Source organism: Notamacropus eugenii, chromosome 3, assembly GCF_028372415.1.
Source record: "Notamacropus eugenii isolate mMacEug1 chromosome 3, mMacEug1.pri_v2, whole genome shotgun sequence".
Lineage (NCBI taxonomy): Eukaryota > Metazoa > Chordata > Mammalia > Diprotodontia > Macropodidae > Notamacropus > Notamacropus eugenii.
Genome location: NC_092874.1, coordinates 426,602,239 through 426,626,329, shown reverse-complemented (window position 1 = coordinate 426,626,329; position 24,091 = coordinate 426,602,239). Strand labels below are relative to the sequence as shown.

Genomic DNA, 24,091 nt, shown 5'->3' with positions numbered 1-24,091 from the left:
AGCACAGAGAGGTAGAGATGTGGTAGAGAACCCCATGCTCTCCTTGTAGCATCCCATTAGTTAAAGATTGTTTTCAGTCTACACTGAGGACCACTGGGGATCTAGAGGATCCTAGAAAGCCAAGCCAGGAAGCTTTAGATGGTAAATCCTCAGAACTGGGATATTTAGAGACTCCAAAGATCCTTTCTGAAGGTCTAAGCTGTTCCAGTAAGGGAATCATTAGTGACTTCATTTGACCGAGATCCTGAGCTGAATCCATCAACCACTCTCAAATGTGGTACTGGTTAGTAGAAGACCCACTCATGGTGATACATAAACTCCCATATCTCTGGATCTAAATCTATATGCAAGGAAATCCAAGAGCTCTCCAGAATTGGGTTGAAATCACGTTGTTCCTCTAGACCCATGACCCTTTTCATCAGAGGCATCCCATCAAGAGTCAGGACTAGAGTCAGGCAAGGTAGAGACCTGCCCAGATCACATCAGATAAGGGAATGAAACATAGAGTATTTCTTAATATTTCTTTTTATCAGTGCACATTTTTAGTACCAGAAAATATCTTTCTTTATGGCAAATGAGTATTTTGCAATAAGTCAATGCGTGCCAGGGAAAGCTCCAAACCACTGCCCCAAGGTAGGGCATGTATTAATTATTGTCTACCAGATAGCTGGTAATAAACTTTATCTAAGATACACAAAAGCCTTCTTCAAGGCCCCACCCACCACATGTGGCAAATTCCAAAACACAAAAGTGTTGGGCTCCATTTGGATATTTGAATGGAAAAATGCTAATGCTTTAAGGGATCTTAAAGATTATTCAATCCAACCTCCCTATGAGACAGACTAAAAGAGATCTGAGAATCCATGCCTCCTCTAGGTTGAAACTATGGGTCCCTCTGCACAAATGAATATGCAAATGTTCATATACACATATGTCTGCAAACAGTTAACAGGACATGTATATATCTTCTGCCATCATCTACATAAATTGTCCCATCAGAAGCAAATAAAAAAATTGGGACATCTCTTAGCTTGCAAACTTATAAGCCAGTGTTGTTACTGCTGTCTTCCTGCTGACCTAACAAGTTTGCAGTTCAGAATCATCCTTTTCTGATACTGACAGAGTCAGGAGTTATTTATTTTGACTAATCTCCCATAAAAGTTTGCTCTCCTCCAGTCTCATCCATTATGTGATTTAGATACGAAAGTATATAGAGTACTTATCGTACATTACTGAAAACAAATTAAATTTAGACATGCCATATAATGGAACTTGGCCCAGAGAATGCTGCTGTTGAAACATCGGAGGATATAGGATGAGAAGATAGATCTTTTCTCTGGTATCAAAGCACCATGTCTTGTGACATTCACTGGAACGGCTCTACCTAATTTGGGTTGAAATCAGTGAGTGTCCAAAGTCCTCCCAATATCATCCACTGATAAATCTGAGAAAGGATCCATGGGTTTGAGGACTGGACTCTGCCCTTGTACCTGGCCATGTGACAGACACGGATTCACAAATCAAAACCACGCTCACTGCATGGAAATGATACTTAATGATGATCTTTCATTTTATTTTTTTGTTCACCATAAAAAAGTGAAAGTTGAAGTTCTGAAAGATAAGGATAAGAACTTCCCAGGACAGGATAAGAGGGGAAAGTCGGGGAAAGGTATACATGGTGTAGGTTTCATTGCCTGGAAGTGATCAGTAGCTAATGATAAAGTGTAGTGTTAGTTAATAAACACACTAACATGCTCATCTGTCATCTGGCATGGACCCCTAAGATTAAGGTTTTGATAAATTACCAGAAGTGAATGACAGGCAGCTGCATAAGTCAATAGATATTTAAGGGACAAATGAGTAGGACCAGTATTATGCCGGAGACATATTTTATGCATTTCAAAGGAGGGAAGAGAAGGTATCAGTGATCCTCACAACAACTCTGAAATGCAGATGCTATTATTAACCCCATTTTACAGATAAGGAAACAGAGGCAGACAAGTTAAGTGACTTTCCCAGAGACACACAGCTAGTAAGTTTCTGGTGCCAGATTTGAACTCAGGTCTTCCAGACTCCAGGCCTAGTGATCTGTCCACTATACCACCCAGTTGCTTCTAGTTAGCTGGGCAGAAAAGACACTGCATCTCCCATTTCCTGGATTTTTCACTGACTCGATCTTATGCATGGAATGTTCTCTTTCCTCATCTCCACCTCCAGGCTTCCCTGGCTACTATCAAGTCTCAGATAAAATCTGACCTACAAGTTGGCTTTCCCCATCCCTCAGAATTCTAGTGCCTTCCTTCCCACTGTTGATATCTCCTATTTATCCTGTAGATAGCTTGTTTGTACAGAGTTATTTGCATGTTGTCTCCCCATAATCTGTGAGCTCCTTGAGGGCAAGGACAGTCTTTTACCTTTCCTTGTATAACCAGTGCTTAGCACCTTGTAGGTGTTTACTTAATATTTACTGACTGACTAACTGAATAGGGCCTTTTGGATATAGAAGGCAAGAGAAGGAGGCCGTACTAGAAGGGCCCGGGCTCAGTGTAGCCAGGGAACAGAGTAAAGACACTGCCTCAGAACTGTCTCAGCTGGCGTTGAGCTCTGGGTTAGTGCCAAGTACATACGAGAGTCATTTGCCTTCATTACAGAAAGCCAGAGAGAGAGACAGAGACAGAGACAGACAGACAAAGAGACCTCTATGTCCTCTTCTCCTGGCCCAGGGAAAAAACTGGGTGGGCTGCAGGAAAGTCTTTCCTGACTTTATGTGGGTGGGCTTGTTGTCTTAGTGGTGGGCAGGGCATGTAGCCCTGTGCCAGTACAAGAGTCCACCACCTGGCCCTACCCAGATTGCTTCCAAAGCACAATGACATTCCTCGTTGGGTTCACACACAAGCTGGTGACAGCTGAGGAGGCTGGACAAAGGAGAAAACAGGACAGAAACTGGATTGCCTCTACTTCCCTGGAATGACTGAGAGAACTGAATTTAGCAACATGAAGGGTGTAAGAAAACATTATCCTAGTAGATAAAATGAGTTTTATAGATAAACTTAGTTTATCTGGAAGAGTTTTCCTTGGAAGAAAAATACCAGGAGCTTTCATTTCAAAAACAAGGCAAAACAGTCACTTGACAAAAAAAGGTCAGTTGTAGCAATAAATAGAAACTAAGGTAAAAAAAGGAGAAAGGGGGAAGTGGTGAAAAATAACTAAAGAGAATCCATTCCAGTCCAGATTCAAACCTTGCCTCCTTTTTCTATCTCACACACTTTCCCTTCGCATATTCTAAATTCCAGCCACACTGACTTTCCTATTTATCCCCCAAAGAGATCACATACTTCCCTCATTTTGTGCCACATAAAATTCTTGAATTCTCTTCACAATACGTCATTACCAGTGCATCACATAAACTCCCCGTCAGTTATTCCTTGCTCTTTGTATATAACTCACCCATTGTTTTTTCTAGTTGCATGTTTCTTGGATTCCATCCTTTTCCTGCTCCTCTTGAGTAAGACCATATTTGTCATGTGTTGTAACCTGGTTGTCCCCGCTATATGCCTCTTCATTAGCCTTTGAGTTATCTTCAACTATATTTCCTTGGAAACTGTCAGATTCCATGACTGGCAGCCATATAACATTTCAGGAATCCATTGACCAATTAACCAACAAACACTTTTAAATTGCTTGAAATCCACTAAGTAGGCCAATCTCAGTGGCCACTTATCTTTGATATAACCCCTGTTTGAAGGACAGAGGGACCATGGGGACCTATGTGCAGTAGCCTCTAATTGTACATGACTTTAGCAGGTGGCCTACCAGAAGGGGCCAGATTTCATGTCCAGTTCTCAGGAAGTGGCCCAGGCCTACTAAGAGACCAAAAGAAATTCCCATTGTTACCCCCAGTACATGTGCACAGTGTTACCATAAATTTTAAAATATGGACTCCCACTAGACTACAGTCTTCATGAGGAGGAGAACATTTGTTCTAAAATCTGATCTAATGAATTTGGCTAAAACCAGTAACACTTTATCATATCTTTTGCCATTTTCCAGATCGTCATGAGATCATCTCCAAGGAAATCTTGGAGCTGAACCCGTGGGAAAATCAGTGGAATGTCATAGCCATCGATGTCCTTATGCACGACAACTATGATGTCTGCCTTGTGGCCAAGATGAATCCCAGGGATCTCATTCCCCCACCTTCAGATTTAGTAGATGAAAGAAGTTAAAGATGAAATACCATCACTATAGAGATACCAGACTGAACTGCAAATGAAGAGTTTAGAACAGAGAAAGTCACATAAGTGCACCTTTGTTCATTCAGTAGGTTTTAAGTGCCTGCTATATGTGATGCAATGCGCTAGTATAGTACTGTTACTGGTTCAAGGATGTGCCAGGCATTAACCTTGTCCTCACTGTGTTTATAATCTAGTAGGGGAGATAAGGCATGTACACAAATGAACAGCTGCAGTACAAGGTAGAATATGGTAAGTACCTCTTTGAGAGAAATAAACTGAGTGTTTTGGCATTCATAGGGACAGGGAAAGCCATTATAAATGGACTGGTCAGGAAAAGACAATACGGAGGCAATGTCAGAATTTGAAAAGACTGGTCATCACATTCCTGAACTAGACCATTCAAATGGAACCTCGAAGAGTGAGAAAAACTTTGATATGTGGAAATGGGTTAGAATGGCATTCCAGACCAGAGAGAATGGCATGAACACAACTATTGAAGGCTGAAAAGCCCATTGTGTGTTTAGGAAATGCTGAATAGGTCAAATTGACTGCAGCTCAAGGGATTAGTTGTATATAAGACTGGAAATGTAGATTGGCACCTGGTTATAGAAGGTCATGAACGTGATGCTAAGTTTTTTGTAGATGACAAGATGCCAATGAGGGTGGGAACACTACCATAGGACATTTTAGGAGGATTCTATCACTTCCTTCCCTGTTTTCAGGGATGATCTTTTTTATTGGTCTTTATTGGGCAAATATTATCTGCATCCTATTTAGACTATGTCTTCCCCTTGGCAGCACTGACAAACAGCTTAGAGAAGACTGAAATGGGAATCACATCTTAGAGCTAAAGAGTCCTCCAGCCTTCCCCTGGAGAGCTATGTCAGGATCATGCAACAAGGGCAAGGAGGTCTGGAACCCCTGATCCAACTATACTCTAGGTTCAATTAGTACATCCCATAAACATCTCAAACAGAATACGTCCAAAAGGGAACTCATTACCTTTTGTCTCCCTCCCCCCAATTCCTCCCCTCTTTCAATCTTCCCCATTTGTCTCCTTCATTCTCCTAGTATTATTCTAGTGTTAGTGTTAGTCTCAACTCTTTACTTTCCTTCACTCTACATATCTGATCCGTTGCCAAGTCTTGCCATTTATAGCTCTACAATGTCTCTCAAATCCAGTCTCTTTTCTCTGCTCACACAGCCCTCATCATCTCTCATCTAGATTGTCAAAATGACCTCCTAATGGGTCTCCCCAAGTTTCTCCTCACTCCAGGCCACCCTACACTTTGCTGCTAAAGTGATTTTCCTTAAGTACATGTCTGATTACATGATTCCCCTGCTCAGTATGCTCCAGTAGTTCCCTGTTGTGTTAGGATACAATATGAATTCCTCTATTTAGTTTTTAAATTCCTTCACAGTCTTACCCCAACGTATCTTTCTAAGACTTCATCACGTATTACTCACTCTCCCAGGCCCTTGAATCCGGCCAAGTTGGCCTTCTCTCTGTTCCTCTCACATGACACCCTCTGTCCTATCCTTTCCCTTTGCCCTGGCCAGCCCCAATGCCTGGCTTCTGTGTCTCTTAGAGGAAATTGCTAGGGTTTGGATATGGATCTTCTGCTTTAGGAAAAGAGAATCAGTGAATTGCAGTAGCCATTCTGCCCTGAAAGTATATCTGACTGCAGCAGTTTTCTTGGTCAGATATTATAGCACTGAGTCCCCCGTGGGATTATATCTTCTGGGGTTCATTGCAGATGCTGCTTGGAGCTTTGTGCTGACCCACTGTGCAGAGGCTGATTCAACAGGGACCTAGACCAGTTGAAAATATGTTCGGGAGAATCTGCTTATAGCAACATTGATGGAAATGAGGAGAACAGATGGTAGGCTGGTGATAGGGAATTTTGTTCTCCATAATGCTGAGCAGTTTGAGTTCCCAGACATGTCCTGCTGTGGCATTTCCCAGATATGCCCTGATGCTGTACTTCTGAACACAGAGGTCATGCCTCCTGGGAAATAGCTCGCATATCTAGATGATCTGAAGAAATTTCTTACTGTGGCACATTGAGATGGGCAACTTTTTCTTGTGACATAAATGGGATAGCCCCTGGGTTGTGGGGTGAGCTCTCAGTGCAAGGCAGAGGGATGAGGTTGCCTTTATCGTCTTCTCTTTCATTTGTACCTATGGAAGAAATCACAGTCCCCACCTAAAATATCCATAAATCCACCTAAAATAGCCAAAGCACCAGAGGCTGTTATCATATCTCCCTTAGATTGAAAAGGCTTTGTTTTTCTATTTTTCTCCGTAGTCATTTGGCGTCCAGATGATCCTCTATACCCACCCAGAATACCCATGATCTTTCCAAAGCAGGCACATTATGTAGCATCACTAGTCATAGAACTAGATACTGTGTTTTGCTGATAAGAACTTCAGATGCTATCAGCCAGTCAACAAGCTTTTATTAAGCACTTCTGTGTGCCAGGAGCTATACTAGGCACTGGAGGTGCAAAGACAAAAGAGAAACAGTCCTTGTCCTCAAGGCATTTACATGTGATCTGGGAAAACAACAGTTACATATTTAGGTCCGTACAAAATGAATGTAAAGGAATGGGGGGGGGGGTCATTAGCAGTTGGGGGGCTCAGGAAGAGCTCACTGGTGGGGTCACTAGCCTGTCTTACATTCTAATAGGGAAGAGAGCATGTAAATAAGTAGGTATATACAGCATATATGCCGAGTAGATCAGAGAAAGTCCTGTACAAGGTGGGAACTGAGCCGAGTCTGAAGGAAGCCAGAGAAACTAAGAGGGAGATGAAAGGAGAGAGAGTATTTCAGGCATGGGGGACCTCTAGTGCAAAGGCAGAGAGAAGGGAGACGAGGATGTCAACCAGTGGAGCTGTATCAGAACTTGTGGAAGGGAGAGCATGAATGGAAGTCAAGTTTAAGATGACTAGAAAGAAAGAAAGAGGCCAGATGGTCCAGGGCTTTCATGGCCAAACATAACATTTCCTGTTTGATCTTAGAGATAATAGAGAGCCACTGGAACTTAGTGGGGGAGCAGGGATGACATGATCAGACCTGCTTTAAGGAAAATCACTTGGGCAGCTCAGATTGATGGGGGAGAGTGGAGGGGAGACACTTGAGTCAGCAAGACCCAAATAAAAAGCTATTTCAGGAGTCCTGAGGTTACAAAAGCCTGTACAAGAGACTCTAAGAAGTACATGACAGATACAAAGTTGTGAAGCTGGAAATGATAAGCTATGACAACAGATTTAAGATCACTGGTTGAGGAAGGAGAAGAAGAGATTTTTGTCCCCCTCTCTTCTATGATACACTCAACTGCCCATCCCCTGGGATTCCAGGGCACGTTTGATCTCATTACAATCGGGAGCAAGAGGACAGAGCGGGTTTTGTATACCACATAAGGGCTGATTGCATGCAGTCTTTTATCATCTGTAAATTCATAGAAGAATTATAAAATGCCAACTTTGAAAGTAACTTTGAAACTTTTTTTTAAAAGCTTTTGAAGCTTAAAACTGCACTGAGACTTCTGGGACAGCTTACATAATAAGAATAATTTAGATTTATCTAGCCCTTTGCAAAATGTGACAAAACAGCCCTGTGAAGGATTGGTTGTTTAAGTATTACTATGCTCCTTTTACAAATATAAAAACAGAGACTTCTGACTCAAACAAGGTCATAGGGCTAATTAGAGATAATGTCAGAATTCAAGCCCAAGTCTTTTACCCACTCGTTTGGTGCTCTTTCCATGATATTGCACTGACTTTCACTCTTTTATCCAGTGCTCTACAGTATCCCTTACTCTTGGTCCATCTGGATTCTGCCATTTTCCTCTTTGACTATAGATAGATAATTGTTCTTGTTAATTGACCCTTGGGTTTAGTTAATTATCACATAGAGAAAAAATGTTGGGGGCTTTTTTTAAGCATGATCCAGCCATCCTTTCTTGTTGTAATACACAAGGTAATATTTATTGGGTTTGCTGAAATTCATTCATTCAACAAGTATTTCTTGAAGACCTACTAAGGACAAAATATTGTAAAAAAAAATCTTGAAGCAAATGCTCAGTGAAGCATTCTAAGATAGTTACCAAACAGAGGAAGTGCCCTGCCAAGTGCTCCCAGAGACCTAGAGACTTGAAACCTAACAAGCTGACATTTAATTAAAATAATTGGTTGCCTGCCCTATTGTTTTTGTTCTATTGGATCTAGAGCAGGAGTTCCTAAGCTTTCTTGTGTCATGGACTCCTCTGGCAGTCTGGTGAAGCAAATAGACTCCCTTCTCAGGAAGATATCTTAAACTGTATAAAATATATAGGATTACCAAAGAAACTAATTGAAATTACTTGAAATTGAAACTAATTACAAAGGAAACTAACTGAAATCAAGTTATCAAAATATTTTGTAAAAATAAGTTTATGGACATGAGGTTAAGTACTTCTGATCTAGAGACAGTGTGGTACAACAGCCAGAGAGTTCACCTTGAAGGCAGGAAGATATGGATTCACCTTTGACCCATAGTGGCTGTGTGACCCTAGGGAAATCACATAACCTCTCAGTTGCTCTAGACTCTAGACTCTAAGTTGGTAGAGGAAGTTCCTACCCTGGAGCTTCTTATACCAGAGAAATCTCAAGTTAGTCTTTATCCCAGTCTAGGGCTAGAAACAGCACAATGTGAGCCACCAATAAGACTCTTTTTTTTTAATTGAAAAGATGCCCCTAATCACTGATAGTTTGACAAATGTCATATGTTAAGAATAGTTGTTACCTCACAAATATTCCCAAATACTATCCCAAAGGATGTCTTCATTAAACGTCATACTGACCACCTAATAGACTAGATTTTTTATTTCCTTCACCACTTTCTCCTGTTTCCCCTTTTCTTTTCACTGTGCATCTTGACATCCAATTTAGGACCACTACTTCAATGTAGTCTGTGGTTTCCTTAGGTCCTCAGTTTAGTACATGGTTTCTTATAGCTGCTAGCACAGTGCCTTACATGTAACCGGCACTTAACAAGCATGTGTTGAATTGAGTTGAATTATGAAGAATCAGAGGTACCTCTGTCCATACTGGACAGAGCTTGGGTTGTAAGTGTAGACAATTAAACCCTGGCATTCAGTGTAGGGACAAAAAAAAATGTAATTTGGTCATATTGACATTCAGGGAAATGTCTAAGTTAGAAAATGTTTTTGTGCAAAGGCATGTTCAGACTTCCTGGCTGAATAACCAACAGGAATCAGTGGGCAGGAGGCCACTGATCTAAAGACCCAGCAAGGTGGGTTGAGAATAGAGCTCAGTGGGAAACCACTTACAGTTTTCTGTTTCTATAAATTTCAGTACCTTTTAGTGCACTCAGAATCACTAAGTAGTTGGTGATGTTTAAAAAGAAGAAAAAATACCTTGAAAGAGCTTAGAAGGATGAAAGGACACTTGTCATCTGGGATCTTGGGAGGGTATACATGGGTCAGAAATAGCAGCCAGGGCTTGAAGTTGAGTGCTAGATATAAAGCTATTTTCACTTTTTTTTTCAGGTAACCATTTTTCTCTAGGGGGAAGATTAAGGGTTCTGCTAAATATGAAGTACTTCCTTGTTCCACCTTCTGGAAAAGTTTGCTTTAGGTCTAGGAAGGAGAGACAGACAGCCAGACAGAGAGGGAGGAAGAGAGAGAAAGAGAGAGAGAGAGAGAGAGAGAGAGAGAAGAGAGAGAGAGAGAGAGAGAGAGAGAGAAAGGGAGAAGGAGAGAAAGAGGAGAGAGAAAAGAAGGAAGGAAGGAAAGAAGGAAGGAAGGAAGGAAGGAAGGAAGGAAGGAAGGAAGGAAGGAAGGAAGGAAGGAAGGAAGGAAAGAAGGAAAGAAGGAAGGAAGGAAGGAAAGAAGGAAGGAAGGAAGGAAAGAAAGAAGGAAGGGAGAGAGGGAGAGAGAAGGAAAGAAGGAAAAGAAGGAAGAAAGAAAAAGAACAGAGGGAGGGAAGAATAGAAGGAAGGAAGACTCTAAAATCTGGAAGAAGATGGAAATTATCTGAATTAAGAAGGTATCACATTTAGGGGGAGATAGGACTAACGCAAAGACCAGAGAAGGATGAGACTAAGGCATAGGGCAGGGCTGGGGTTGGGAGTGGAGGGGTATCCTTACAGAAATATGACTTCCTTTTTGAAGGAAACAATTGGTCCAACAGAAAACAACCCTACAATGAAGAAACCCACTCTATTCCTTTTCCTCCTGCCATATCATATTACCAGACCTAGAGCTAGAAGAGACCTCAGAGACTGTCTTGTCCAACCAGTCATTTTTCAGACAGAGAAACTGAGAATTGGCAACTTACTCACATTTACAAAGGTAGTAAGTGGCAGGACTAGAGTTTGAACCCAAGTCCTTCTAATTCCAAATTCACTGCTCCCTCTACTTCCCTTGAACTAGGTACTCTACACTAAAGTGGGGGAGGGGAAAGAGGATATAAAAGAAGGATAAGATATGAACACATAGAAAATAATTACAGAGAAGTTACTAAAGGTGGCCAAATTATGTAGTATAGAGCATTCCTTTCCCCTTTTTATTTCATGGGCCATTCTGCCTAAGACTATAGAAAGAAATAACCATGGATATTTTTCAAGTTCTTGGAAATTTCAAATACTTAGTACTTGGAAAAACCCATGATTTCACCAGAGTGGGTACCACTTCCATTGACATGGCATAGCCCATGCATGTTTCATGAAGTGATGTAGCCAAAAAATTCATCCCCTAGCAACCAGCCTTCCACCAATAACCTTCTTTGAAATAAGATAGGTTGTTCTTCAGACAATATGTGAATTTTCTGTTCACCCACATTATACTAGTGGCTTTTCAATCTTGCTGAATCAAAATCTACTAGACCTTGTGTTCTACTCATGGTCACTGCCATACCACAATGGGACTTTAGCATAAGGAAATTTCCAGTACCAGATGAAGTTTCAGAGAGAAACATAGATATGTCAAATACAGTCCAGAAACTTGTACCACTTACAAGAGGATGTATCCCATATTCCCACTAGAGACAGTTTAAATGATTCCTAATTTCAAACAATTTGAGATTTTCATTCTAGTAACAGGCTAGAATTGAAGTCAGATTGTGGTTCTCATTATTGAGGCACATATCCTATATTTCTCTGGGTCACAAATTCTTTCCATACTTGAGGACCATACTGTAGCTTCTGTATCCCCATGGCAAGGTCATGTTTTAATTAAAGGATTTGCTCTAACCAAAGTGTCCCCAGGAAAGTAGGGGGATAGCTAACAATGAATGAGGTCACCCAGTAGCCAGGCTCCCTTGTGAATCAGTCCAGTTTCCCTATTTTATATGAGTACAGCTTGGGTTTGAACCCCATCATGAAGGGGATGGAGTCATTTTGTTTTGTTTCTTTATCATCCTATAAATGAGCTCCTCATTTTTCAGGGCCTTGACCATCAGAGCTAAAGACTGACACAGACTCATTAATCTATAAAATTCTGAGCTAAGAGAAGTGTCCCTCCTGGCCTACATAACCAAGATCTCAGGCCAGAGTCATCTAGATGTGGGTGGTCCAAGGGATGCTAGCTTTCTAAAACTTACCTGTGAGTAGACCAAGCTGCCCAAACGGGGACCCAGCTAGCTAAGTAACTCAGAGTCCTTTCCCTTTCCTTCTCTCCAAAAGAAGATAAATTTTGATGGCCAGAAGCTGCCCAGTTAACCTGGAGTACATTGGCTAGATTCCTTTTCTTTTCTTTCTTTTCTCCTTTCCTTTCGTTTCCTTCTTTCTCATCTCCCCTAAAAACTTAGAGCCCATGCACCCTGAAGCCCATGAAGTGAACAAGAAAGCGTCCCTGCCCAACTCCACTCAATGGCTGTTTTGGACTCTCCTCTCTTAGAGTGACTATCAATAGCAACAGTTTCTCTTCCAAACAACAACCCTGAGGCTCCTGCCTCTCCCAGTGTGATTTATCTATTTTTTTTCTTTTCTATTAAAGGGACCATCCCCCTGACTACTTTTTAAAGAGGACTATTCACTGAATGGGCATTATCTCACTTTAAGTGAGTACCTGAAAATGCCTTAGCCTAAAAGGCCAAGGTCACCCATTGCATCCTGGGCCATATCCAGTCATCCTGATGAATACCTAGTCACTGAATTCAGATGGCTCAGGAGCAGAAAATGAGGCTGGTGACCTTGTACAGCCCTCCCTCACTCAAAACAAAGTCAAGTGCAAGTCATGTCATCATTTCTCTGACATCATGGTCCTCTTCAAAAGTGGGCGAACACACAAGCTTTCTAAACCCAGTCAAAGTCTTGGACTTACTTCCATAGGCATATCTCCTAAATCAAAAGCAATGATTGCTAATTTCCTTAGACCTCCCCTGCTTAGAAAGCTTTATTTCTACCTAGAATCATATCCTATCTATGTGTATGTGATCAAATCAACCTATGCAAAAAAAAAATAGATCATTTTGATTTTCTGTGACTCTTTAAGGTAGCCCTCAAGGGAAGGAACCAATATTTCCAAACAGATGGAGATGAAAATGCAGAGGAGTCAGCAGCCATTGGGGTTGGGGGGAGCGAACCTAATGTGGAAGCTACTGTCCAGATCCCCCTTTCTTGGTCAAAACAAGGTCTGAATTGAACAATTATTTTGGTCCTAATAGTTTAAGTCTGAACTCTTAAGACAAAGGAATGATTTCATTGGTTTTTCTCCCACCCGTCACTCTCAGGCTATATGACTATATAATCCAACCCTAGCTGATGCAGCTAAATGTTCTTTTGGAAGTCGATCCTTATTCTGCAGCTGCAAACATAGCTTTTCCCATGAAAAACTTTGTTTTTAAATAAACTCTGAAACGCTTATCTGCTCTTTGGTTTGTTTATCTTTTTAAACTGTTGGGAAAAGTGGCCTTGGGGGCCCAGAGCTGACTTGACCCCACTTTTATGTCAATGGGAAAATAGGGTGATAACTCACTCCAGGCTTCACTCTCCAGTGTGTCTTTCCAGATGTTACTTTCCAAGAACAAAGTATTTTTCCCAGAAGTTTGCTTTTGGTGAGATTGGATAAAAGGCAAATAAAGACAAGTTCACTGGGAAGGGAGTGTTGGGGACTGTAATCCTAGAGTTGTGACATCCATACTATAGCCCAAAGGAACAGTATGCTCAATTCCTCAATGAGTTGACCCGCTGCTCTGAGCATGAGAGAGCCACAGAGTCATTCACTTATTTTGGACAATTTCTGAATAAATGAATGGATGCTTGCAGGCATTCATGAACAAAAGCAAAAATAAATGAATGAATGAATGAAAGCATTTATGTAAGGGCTTGCTATGTGCCAGACACTGCTAAACAGGGGATAGAAATTCCAAAGCAGGACAGTACCTCTCCTCAAGAATCTTGTATTCTAAATCAAAGGAGAAGACAACACATAGAAATGAGTGGTGCCAGAGAAAGGTATTTTGGTCTGGGAAGTCACAAGAATGGGGAATGGAGTAACAGAGGAGTCAATTGACACATTCTTTTCCATGTGAATTTGGAAGAAATCAAAACAGAATCCCTTTCAAATTAATGTTGTGTAAACATAACTCTTATTTCATCCGACTGAACTTTCATGACTGAATTGGTGAAAGAATTCATCAACCCCTCAAAAGCATTATGAATTTAGGTAATATACTCCCCAAATGACCTGAAAGGATCAGTATTAAAATGCAAATTGGGAATCTTAACTATTTTAGAAGTCTCAGGCAGGTAGGTGCCAATGGATAGAGAGTTGGACCTGAAGTCAGGACGGTCCTGAATTCAGATGCCACCTGAAACACTTCCTAGTTGTGTGACCCTGGGCAATTCACTTAACCTCTGTCTGCTTCAGTTTCCTCACATATAAAATGAGGTTAAGAACAAAGAGTACCTGCCAGGGTCACTGCGAGGGTCAAATGGCATAACATTTGTAACTTGGGAACTGAGCTAAGCTAGCCTTCAGATAATAGGCATAGCCAATCAACTGGCTGTTACTCATGGTCTTTCTAGCTTTTAAGGTCCTGCCAAGAGCTTGCATGATCCCAGAATTGCCTTTCAATAATCCAGGCTCATCTCTGACCCCTGGTGAGGCATCAAAGGGGAATCTGAGTGGAGGTATTGGGGATATTATAGGGAAAATATCAGGGTCTGATTTCCCAGGCCAGAAAGACAATGCTCAGGTGTGAAGTAAGGAAGAAAATTATTTGAGAATGCTCAGGACAAATACAGGAAGAAGGAAGAGGGGAATGAATGAATGATGTGAATTCAGAGACTATGGCTACAAACCATGAATAAGGAGAGGATGACAAAACAGAATGAAGAAAAGACTATGAGGATGCTTTATTCCAAAGACAAGGAAAGAGAGAGCTTCTAGAGGGTCCTATATCCCAGTAGAGAAGGAGAGAATAGAGAGAAAAAAAACAAGACCATTCTCCTCTAGAGAACAGAATGGGGGAGGTAGATGGATACTGAAGGGCAGAAGTTAGGGTGACCAGGACAAAATAAAATCATATCCTCAAGACTCAGAGCCTAAAGGAGGGAGAGGTCAATGGACTAGAAGGAACTTGAGAGTGGGTTTCACCTAGAAGGGAGTGTATGAACTTTAGTCCAGTGCTAGACTCCAATGCTTTGAACATAGTCAGAGTTAACTGAGCAATGGGAACTCTGAGATTCCTCAGATGTATACAGTCTAGTCCATATTCCTTCAGGCTGGTGGTCACTGGAGCTCAGTTGTGGACCTAAACCCTGTGTGGGCTAGATGGTATTGGTGAGGCTAAGGAGGGTGCCAGAAGGGATAAAAAATGGGAGGAAAGATCTGACCCCAATCCTTCAGTTATAAATTGGAGAAATTTCTTCCCCACCTTTTGGCCTCAGCCATTGGAAGTGAAGAGAGAGTATTATTTCATCCAGTGGCCTAGACTTGTTACTCCACCTCATTTTCTTCTCAGCAGACCATCGTGATAATTTTTCAGTGTCCCCAAGAGACTGAAACAGCTTCTCAGAGCTCCAGCCCTTGGTGAGACTTGGCTTGGTACAGTGGGAAAAAGACAAGATTTGGAGTTAAAATTCCAGCTCTGCTATTTATTCTCTGGGTGACCTACAGCAAGTCATTAAATAATAGCTAATATTTATTTGGAGCAGCAAGGTAGTACAGTGGATAGAGTAATAAGTCTGGAGTCGGGAACACTCAACTTCCTAAATTCAAATCCAACCTCAGACACTTGCTGGCTGTATGACCCTGGACAAGTCACTTAACCCTATTTGCCTCAGTTTCCTCATCTGTAAAATGAGTTGAAGAAAGAAATAGCAAACCACTCCAATATCTCTGCCAAGAAAACCCCAAATGGGGCGTGACTGAACAACAATATTTACAGAGCTTAAAGTTTACAAAATGCTTTATGTAAGAGGGGATGCCCCATACCCCTCAACCCAAGTTAATTTAACTAACAAGATGTTTTATGACCTGATGCTGCCCTCAACACTCTTTGATTGAGGTACAGAGTCAATCAGCCAATCAAAGATACAAATTAGGTGTAGCGCAATCTATAATCAACGGTCTCCACTTCCTTTTCTTCTCACTTTCTTTTTAACACTCCGCAGTCTGCCTTCAGACCTTATCATTCACCTGAAACTACTCTCTCCAAAATTACCAATGATCTCCTAAATTGACAAATTTAATGACCTTTTTCTCAATCCTTACCTTTCTTGACCTCTTTGCAGCATTTGACACTGTCAAGGTCACTCTCTTCTCCTTGATACTTTCTTCTCTCTGTTTTTGGGCTGCAGCCTTAGCCTAGTGTCCTCCTTCCTGTCTGACTGCTCCTTCTCTTTGCTGGATCTCCAGGTTACATCTGACCTAGATTGCTTCCACTGCTAATGAGGCAGCTCTCACCAAGACTGTCCCTGATAGCTGTGAATGCCCCCTTGAGCTCTGTCCTGGGCCGTCTTCTTGTATCTCTCCATGCTGTTTCATTTGGTGACCTCATCAGCTACCAGAGACTCAATGATCATCTCTGTGCCGATGATTCTCAAATCATCTGGGATTTGTTTGTTGACCTTGTAGTTGTGCTTGACTGATTTCTTTGTTGACTTTGTAGTCTCAAGTCTCCAGCTGCCTATTACACACCTCAAACCAGACATCCTGCATACTTCTGAAACTCAACATGGCCAACACTGAGTCATTTTCTTTTCTCCCAAATCCTCCCCTCTTCCTAACTTCCTTATTACTGTTGTGGGTATGACCATCCTCCCAGTTACCCAGGCTCAAAATATAATAGTTCTTATCCTCAACTCCTCACACTCTCTCTCTTACCTTCCATGTCCCTTCAGGTGCCAGGTCCTCTCTTCTGCCCCTGCCTCTCTCCTCTGACACTGTTACCACCCTCATCACTTCATGCCTGGTCTATTGTACTATACTGCTGGTTCATCTCCCTGCCACAAATCTCCCCTCACTTGAGTCCATACTCCATTCTGCTGTCAACATGATCTTCCTGTGATATTTGTAACTCATAATAACTTTCTCATTATTAGGGCAATTAGAAGGAATGTATATATAGATACAGATATAGATATATAGATATATATATATAGAGAGAGAGAGAGAGAGAGAGAGTACAGGTGTGAGTTGAATATAAAGGGATGATATCTAAAAGAATAAAATTAAGGGGGTAGATAGGAATGTACTAGGAGAAAGGGAAAAGTAGAGACATAATGGAATAAAATATCTCACACAAAAGAGGCAAGAAAAAGCTTTTACAAAGGTGATGGGAAGTGAGTGAACCTTATTCTCATCAGAATTTGCTCAAAGAGGGAATAACATACACATTCAACTGGGTACAGAAATTTATCTTACCTACAGGAAAGTAGGGTGGAATGGGGATAAGAGAAAGGCATCAGGGATAATAGAAGGGAGGACAGATTGGGGGAGGGGGTAGTCAGGAGCAAAACACTTTTGAGGAGGGACAGGGTGAAAGGAGAAAGAGAATAGAATAAATGGGGAGGATAGGATGGAGGGAAATGCAGTTAGCAATAGTAACTCTGAAAAAAAAACATTTTGAAGGAAGTTTCTCTGATAAAAGCCTCATTTCTCAAACATATAAAAAAGCTGAGTCAAGTTTATAAAAATAAGAGCCATTCCTCAATTGATAAATGATCAAAAGATATGAATAGTTTTCAGATGAAGTAATCAAAGCTATCTATAGCCATATGAAAAAATGCTCTAACTCACTATTGGTTGGAGAAACGCAAATTAACATAATTCTGAGGTACCACCTCATACCTATTAGATTGACTAGTTGGACAGAAATGGAAAAAGGCAAATGTTGGAGGACATGGGAAAAATGAGACATTAATTGTTGGAACTGTGAACTGATTCAACCATTCTATAGAACAGTTTGGAACTATGACCAAAGAGCTACAGAACCATGCATACCCTTTGACCTAGAAATACCACTGCTGGGTCTGTATCCCAAAAGAGATGTTATAAAAAAGGAAAAGGATCTATAAGTACAAAAATATTTATAGTGGCTCTTTTCTAGTAGCAAAGAATTGGAAATTGAGGAGATGCCCATCAATTGGGGAATGGCTAAACAAGTTGCATTATGTGATTATGATGAAATATTATTGTGCTATAAGAAATGATGAGCAGGATGCTCTCAGAAAAACCTGGAAAGACTTACATGAGGTGATGCAAAATGAAATGTACTGGGTACAAAGTAACAGCAACATTGTAGGATAATCAGCTGTGAATGACTTAACTGTTCTCAGCAGTACAATGATCCAAGACAACTCTGAAGGGCTTATGATGAAAAATGCTATCCATTCCCAGGGGAAGAACTGTTGATTCCCTGAATACAGATTGAAGCAAACCTTTTTTACTTTGTTTTTCTTCAGGATTTTTTTTTTGGTCTATGTTTTCTTTCACAATATGACTATTATGAAATGTTCTGCTTGCCTACACATGTATAACCTATATCAAATTGCTTGCCTTCTCAGTGGGGGAGGAAGAGGGTAGAAGGAGAATTTGGAGCTCAAAGTTTTAAAAATGAATGTTAAAATTGTTCTTACATGTAAGGGGGGAAATGTATTAAATACAAGCTAAAAAAAATGAAATAAACAAAATTATCTTCCTAAAGAATGGGTCTGACCTTTCTACTCAATAGGCTCCAGTAGTTCCCTATCACCTTTGGGGATCAAATACAAAAATCTCTGTTTGGCATTCAAAGCCTCTTCATGACGTGCCTCAACCTTTCCCATCTTCTTACAACTTACATTCCACCACTTACTCTTTAGTCCAGAGACACTGGTCTCCTGGCTGTTCCCTGAATGAGACACTCCATTCCAAAGTTCCACTTTGGGATTTTGGCAGGCTTTCCCCTTTGCCTGGAATGCTCTCCCTCCTCACCTCTGCCTTCTGGTTTCCCTGGCTTCTTTAAAGTCCCAAATAAAAATCCCACCTTTCCCAGTCCCTTTTAACTCTAGATACTTCCCTCCTATTTAGCCTGTATATATCTTATTTATACACAGCTCTAAATGCTGTCTCCCCCATTAGGCTGTGAGCTCCTTGAGGGCAGGGACTGTCTTTTGCCTTTCTTTGTATCCCTGACATTTAACACAATGCCTGACACTTAGTCATGTTTACTGGCTGACTAAACGATCTCTATGTACCTGTATTGAATTAATCAAACAAAGATATAAACTAGCTATGAAATGGATGAAAGTAGACGATTCCACATAAGAAATATCTTGTGTTTGGCTGAAGAGAATCAGCCATGCCTTGTGGAGCTTGGAGAAAAAACTATGCTAGCTCTGAAGGAAGCATTCCAATAGCAGGCCAGCCTAATGGTGAGGCAGCTCCAAGGAAGCCTCTCAGAGGGAATTGTTTGGCAGCAGAGGAAAGAGCCTCTTGACCACCCCCACTGACTAGAGGATTCCCTTATGAACCTCAAAAGGTAGAAGATTGGAACTTTCAGGTAAGTGTCCCCAGAAGAGAATTAGTAGACAGCAGCTTCTATGTCAGGAAGTGAGAACAAGGTGGGCACACCAGATGACTGACTTGGAAAGACTTAGACCTTCTCAACAAGGCAAGGACCTAAAACAATTCCAAAGGACTCACAATGGAAAATGCCATAGACATCCAGAGAAAGAACTATGGAGTCAGAATGTAGGGAGAAGACTACTTTGTTTTGGTTTGGTATTTTTTCTTTCTCATGGTTTGTCCCATTTGTTATAATTCTTCTATGCAACATGACTAATGTGAAGTTGTGTTTAATAGGAATGTATGTGTAGAACCTATATCAGATTGCATACCATCTTGGGGAAGGGGAAGAAAATTTAAAACTTATGGAAGTGAATGTTGAAAACTAAAAATAAATAAATTAACTAAAAAAAAAAAATGTAGGCACAGCAATGAAAAGTCACCATAAGTGGGGGTAGCTGGGTGATATAGTGGATAGAGGCACCAGTCCTGCATCAGGAGGACCTGAGTTCAAATCCAGCCTCAGACACTCACCAGCTATGTGACCCTGGGCAAATCTGATTGCCTCGTAAAAGAAGAAAAGAAAAGCCACTGGAGTCACAAACTTCACAGGGATTTCACAAAGGGAGGAAATGACTTCCATCCAAAAGAAGAGTCATGAGTTAACCTTTAACATGTGTGCTTTCTAAGTCTGATCACTCTCTTTCCTGGACTCCTATAAGTATGTACTTATAGGAGAATATGTCCCAGACTTTAGCCGGGATGAGTTCTGTAACAATTGTCCTTCAATAAATGTCCCTTTGCACAAGCTAATTGTTTTCAATTGGTTAATCAATCCTGGATGGAGGTTTGAGCTCCTCAGGCTTACCCCTAGGATCCTAGGAAAAATATATTGTCACCCTCTGGAACCAACCTGCTGATGAGGGGGAAGGGAGAGTTGGGAGAATGAACCCTGAAAGGAGTGACATCTACATTACCTCCTTACAACAACCCTACGAGATAGGCAGCATTATTATCCCCATTTTACAGGTGAGGAAACTGAGACTGAGAGAGGTTAAATCACTTGTCCAGGGTCACACAGCTAGTAAGTGTCTGAGGCAGGATTCAAGCTCAGGACTCTGTGTCCGGGGTTCTTCATCTCTCAAATGAAAGGACTGACCAACTGGCCTCTAAGGACCCTTCTACCTTTGATTTAATTAGATTTTACTTAAGCTTATGTTTGTTTCAACCAATATGTGTTCAGTTTTTGGTTTTTGTTTTTGGGGGGTTTTGGGGGGTTTGTTTTCTTCAATTGGGAGCACATTGGTCTGTTTAAAGGCAAAGTCCAGGCATTTGAAATTGCAATCCTGCTAAACTTTTCAGCCAGTGAAAGCTAGTTAGGAAGAAGTGAAGTGATCAGTCAATGTGCTGGAAACTAATGCTGTTTTCTCCCCTGTTTGATTTCCATGCCACCAACTGTCTCTGCACATCATCTTTAAAGCTAATTTTCCTCTTGAGGACTGACTGAGAAAGAAAAACACAAGGCCCAGGTCTCCTCTGGCTTGGCCTCCCCTGGGGCTCCATGGAGACGAACACTGTCCCTACTTCAAAGGCAGCTCCACTCTCTGAAGAGCACAGCAGGGCCCAGAGCCAGATGAGGAAGGGCCCAGGCAGAGGAGGCCGCTCTCTTAGCAGAGGAAAGGCCAGATTAGGGGGCTGCTCTCAAATCCTCCAATTTCTGGATTCTCACAACCCATCTCTTGATCACGTCCCCAACTCAATTCAAAATACTGCCATTTGGGAGGGATTGATTGAGAGTACATTCTGCCCTTTCCTTGTTGATGTTTTCTCTGTGATGCTCTCTGCCAACTGTCAGAGCTGTAACTAATAATGTTTATACCTAGGGCAAGTGGCAGAAACAGGGTGGATGGGGAAGGTGGTTCAGGAGGCTGTGGGTGGAGGGGAAGCTTGCAGGGATTGAAAGAGGGAGACAGCTCTAGAACAGGCCCTAGTCAAAGGGCCACACTTGAGGACCTAGAGAGCCACATGTGGCCTCGAGGCCACAGATTCCCTAGCCCTGTTCTAGAACCACTGCAACTTAGGACCAGAAGGGGATAAAGTGCCCCTTGGAGTTGGCACCCTTAAGTTCCCCACTCTGAGGCAAAATTCCAGTGGCTGGCCCTTGTTATAGCTCTGATGGCCCCCATAATGTATAGGAAGGGGAGGGGGAGGAGCGGAGGGAAATGGTACACAGGAGAGATGAGTCCGTAATAGGGACATAGAACAATTCTAGGGAATTCTAATTGGTTCCAAACCCTCTTTGCCTTCCTAAAACCCCCAAATCTACTCTGCCCATTTCCCTTTCACAGTATTTAGCTTCTCTTCTACCTTTACTGCGAAAATAAATGTTTGACCTGCTTTTCCTTAACTTCTCTACTTCAAAATTCCTCTGTCCTCTCTCATCTCCTTCTCTTCTGTGTCACAGAAAGAGCTCTTTCTTCCCTTCTAAGGTTAATCCTCTACACCAGTCTCTTCAATGACTTGTTCCATCTATCCATCAATTAAGCACCTACAAAACATTTAATACACACTTGCTGTGTTGGAGGCACTAGGGTAAGCACTAGGAAAGTCAACGTTGAGCAGTTTCAGTTGTCTCAGACCCTGCAGGCAGTTTTCTTGGCAAAGACACTGGAGTGCTGTGCCACTTCCTTCTCCGCTGGATTAAGGCAAATACAGACTAAGTGGCTTGTCCAGGCCACACAGATACTAAGTGTCTGAAGTCAGATCTGAGCTCATATTCTTCTGACTTAAGGGTCAGCACCACCTAGCTGCCCCACAGAATATTTACAAAATCAATTGGCTTCACAGCTGATTTGCCCCCTACTTACAATTCAATTCAATTCAGTAAACATATTTTAAGAATCTACTAAGTGCCAGGCACTGTGCTGAGTACTGGGTATATAAATGAGAAAAAGAAAGCTAGTCCTGCCCTCAGGGAGCTTACAATCTAATGAAGGAAAGATGATACATAAAAGGAAGCTGAAAAGGGAGGGGGTAGAACCCAGGAGGGTATGATGTCTCACTGAGTGAAAACAAAGCAGAGAAGAAAGAAAGAAAAGAAAGAAAGGAAAGAAGGAAGCAAGCAAGCAAGGAAGGAAGGAAGGAACACACTCCTAAGGCCTGCTACCTGTTTGCTTGGGCCCAGCACTGGGCTGGGCTTCACTCCCACCCCAGTGCAACAGCCCTTTCTTGCCAACTTTCTAAGCTGTCTTGGGCTAGAAAATTGTTTCACTCCTTCCTTTTGTGGATTCTGCTATTCCAGAATTCATTTTGAGGCATTATTTAAAATTGTTTGGAGGTAAACCTTGGAGCGTTAAAGTGAGTCCCTTCCTTCTCTCCACCATCTTGGCTCTCCCTTCCTCACCCCTCTTCCCCCACTCCCCAGTGGAAAGATTTGAAGTCAGAGGATTTGAGTTAAAATCCTGTTTCTGCCACCTTGTGTCCTTCAGCAAATCACTTAACCCCTCCAGGACTGTTTCACAATTTGTAGAATGAGGGTGTTGGACAATAAATCTATGACCCTCTTATGTACCTTTTACAAAAGAGGAAATGAAGGTTCAGAAAGGGTAAATAATTTATCCAGGGTCACACAGTCAGTAGAGTAGGAATTTCAGTTCAGACCTGGATTCTTCCTGATACCGAGTCTAGTGCTCTTTTCATCCTATCACACTGTCTTGCAGACAAAGGAGCCAAAAGAAAGCATCTTTGTAGTAGTTTTTGCTTAGCTAGATTAGTCAACAAAGACACCGTTTTCATCATGTCATTCTCTTCCTCAAAAAAACCTTTCTGTTGTTCCCCATTGGCTTTGAAATCATCCAAATTCTTCATCCCAAAAGACATGCCTCTTCATCATACAGCCTTATCCTACCTATACAACCTTATCTCCCACAGCTCTTCAAAATGTACCCTCCTCTAAATCAAGAAGATCCCTATATGCTCCACACTCATTTTTATCTCTCTGACCCTGTTCAAAGCATTCCACACATCTAAAAATCTTCTCCCACAAGCACCACCACATCTATTAGCCATGGTAGATAAAGCACAAATGTTGAGGTCAAAAAATCTCATTCACGTTCCAACTTAGTTATTGTCAAGAAAGTAATTTGTAAGCCTTAAAGGGTTGTATGAGAAGCAATATGGCACAGAGGACAGAGAGTGGACCTCCGAGGTAGGAAGACCTGGCTTCAAGACCCAGCTCTGACACACCCACATTGTCTTGAGGCCTAGTGTCTTGTGTGCGTGTTCCTTGTTTGTTTCCTTCTGCTAAATAAATTATCCCCCACCCTCACACTATCCCCAGCCTGAAAGGATGTGGAAAAGACTATCTGAACATCAGCAACGAGGTTAACTGTTTAAATAGATTTTAGTGGAAGCTGTGTCTTGTCTTAAAAACTGGCAATTTGCCATCCAGTCATCCACAAGGATTAACAGAGCAGCTAGATGGTGAGGTAGATAGGAGTCAGGAAGACTCCTCTTCCTGCGTCCAAGTCTGGCCTCAGACACTTATTAGCTGTGTGACCCTGGGCAAGTCACCTAACCCTGTTTGCCTCAGTTTCCTCATCTGTAAAATGAACTGGAGAAGGAAATGGCGAATCGCTCCAGGATCTTTGCTGAGAAACCCCCAAATGAAGAGGGGGATATGACTGAAAAAAAACCAAATAACAAAAACAAAACAACCATCCACAAGGATTAGCCTAAAGAGCTCCCCAGAAGAAGACAATGGCTTATGGATCTTATTTCATATGAAGAGGAAGGAGAATTTTCGGTGGCCTGCAGAGAATGTGCTATATGTGTGTTTCTTCCAGAACCATGTAATG

At 41.7% G+C, this 24,091-nt stretch overlaps 1 protein-coding gene and 1 long non-coding RNA gene across 7 annotated transcripts in view; one reads left to right on the top strand and one right to left on the bottom strand.

The window, feature by feature from the left end:
• The window catches only part of KBTBD12 (kelch repeat and BTB domain containing 12), a 78,270-nt gene extending 71,426 nt beyond the window's left edge, over window positions 1-6,844 (top strand). For all 3 annotated transcript variants that reach the window (XM_072598325.1, XM_072598322.1, XM_072598324.1), the window contains one exon: window positions 4,051-6,844. In XM_072598325.1, the coding sequence (XP_072454426.1) occupies window positions 4,051-4,226 (176 nt within the window). In that variant the 3' untranslated portion in view covers window positions 4,227-6,844. The remainder of the gene's footprint in view (window positions 1-4,050) is intronic.
• Window positions 1-16,285, bottom strand: part of LOC140497408 (uncharacterized) — a 36,621-nt gene extending 20,336 nt beyond the window's left edge. For 2 of the 4 annotated variants that reach the window (XR_011964670.1, XR_011964671.1), the window contains exon 1: window positions 15,960-16,278. This is a non-coding gene — a long non-coding RNA (uncharacterized lncRNA). Of the gene's footprint in view, window positions 1-15,959 lie in introns of all 4 variants that reach the window. The other 2 variants (XR_011964669.1, XR_011964668.1) reach the window with 2 other exon arrangements.
• Window positions 16,286-24,091: the final 7,806 nt, after the last annotated feature.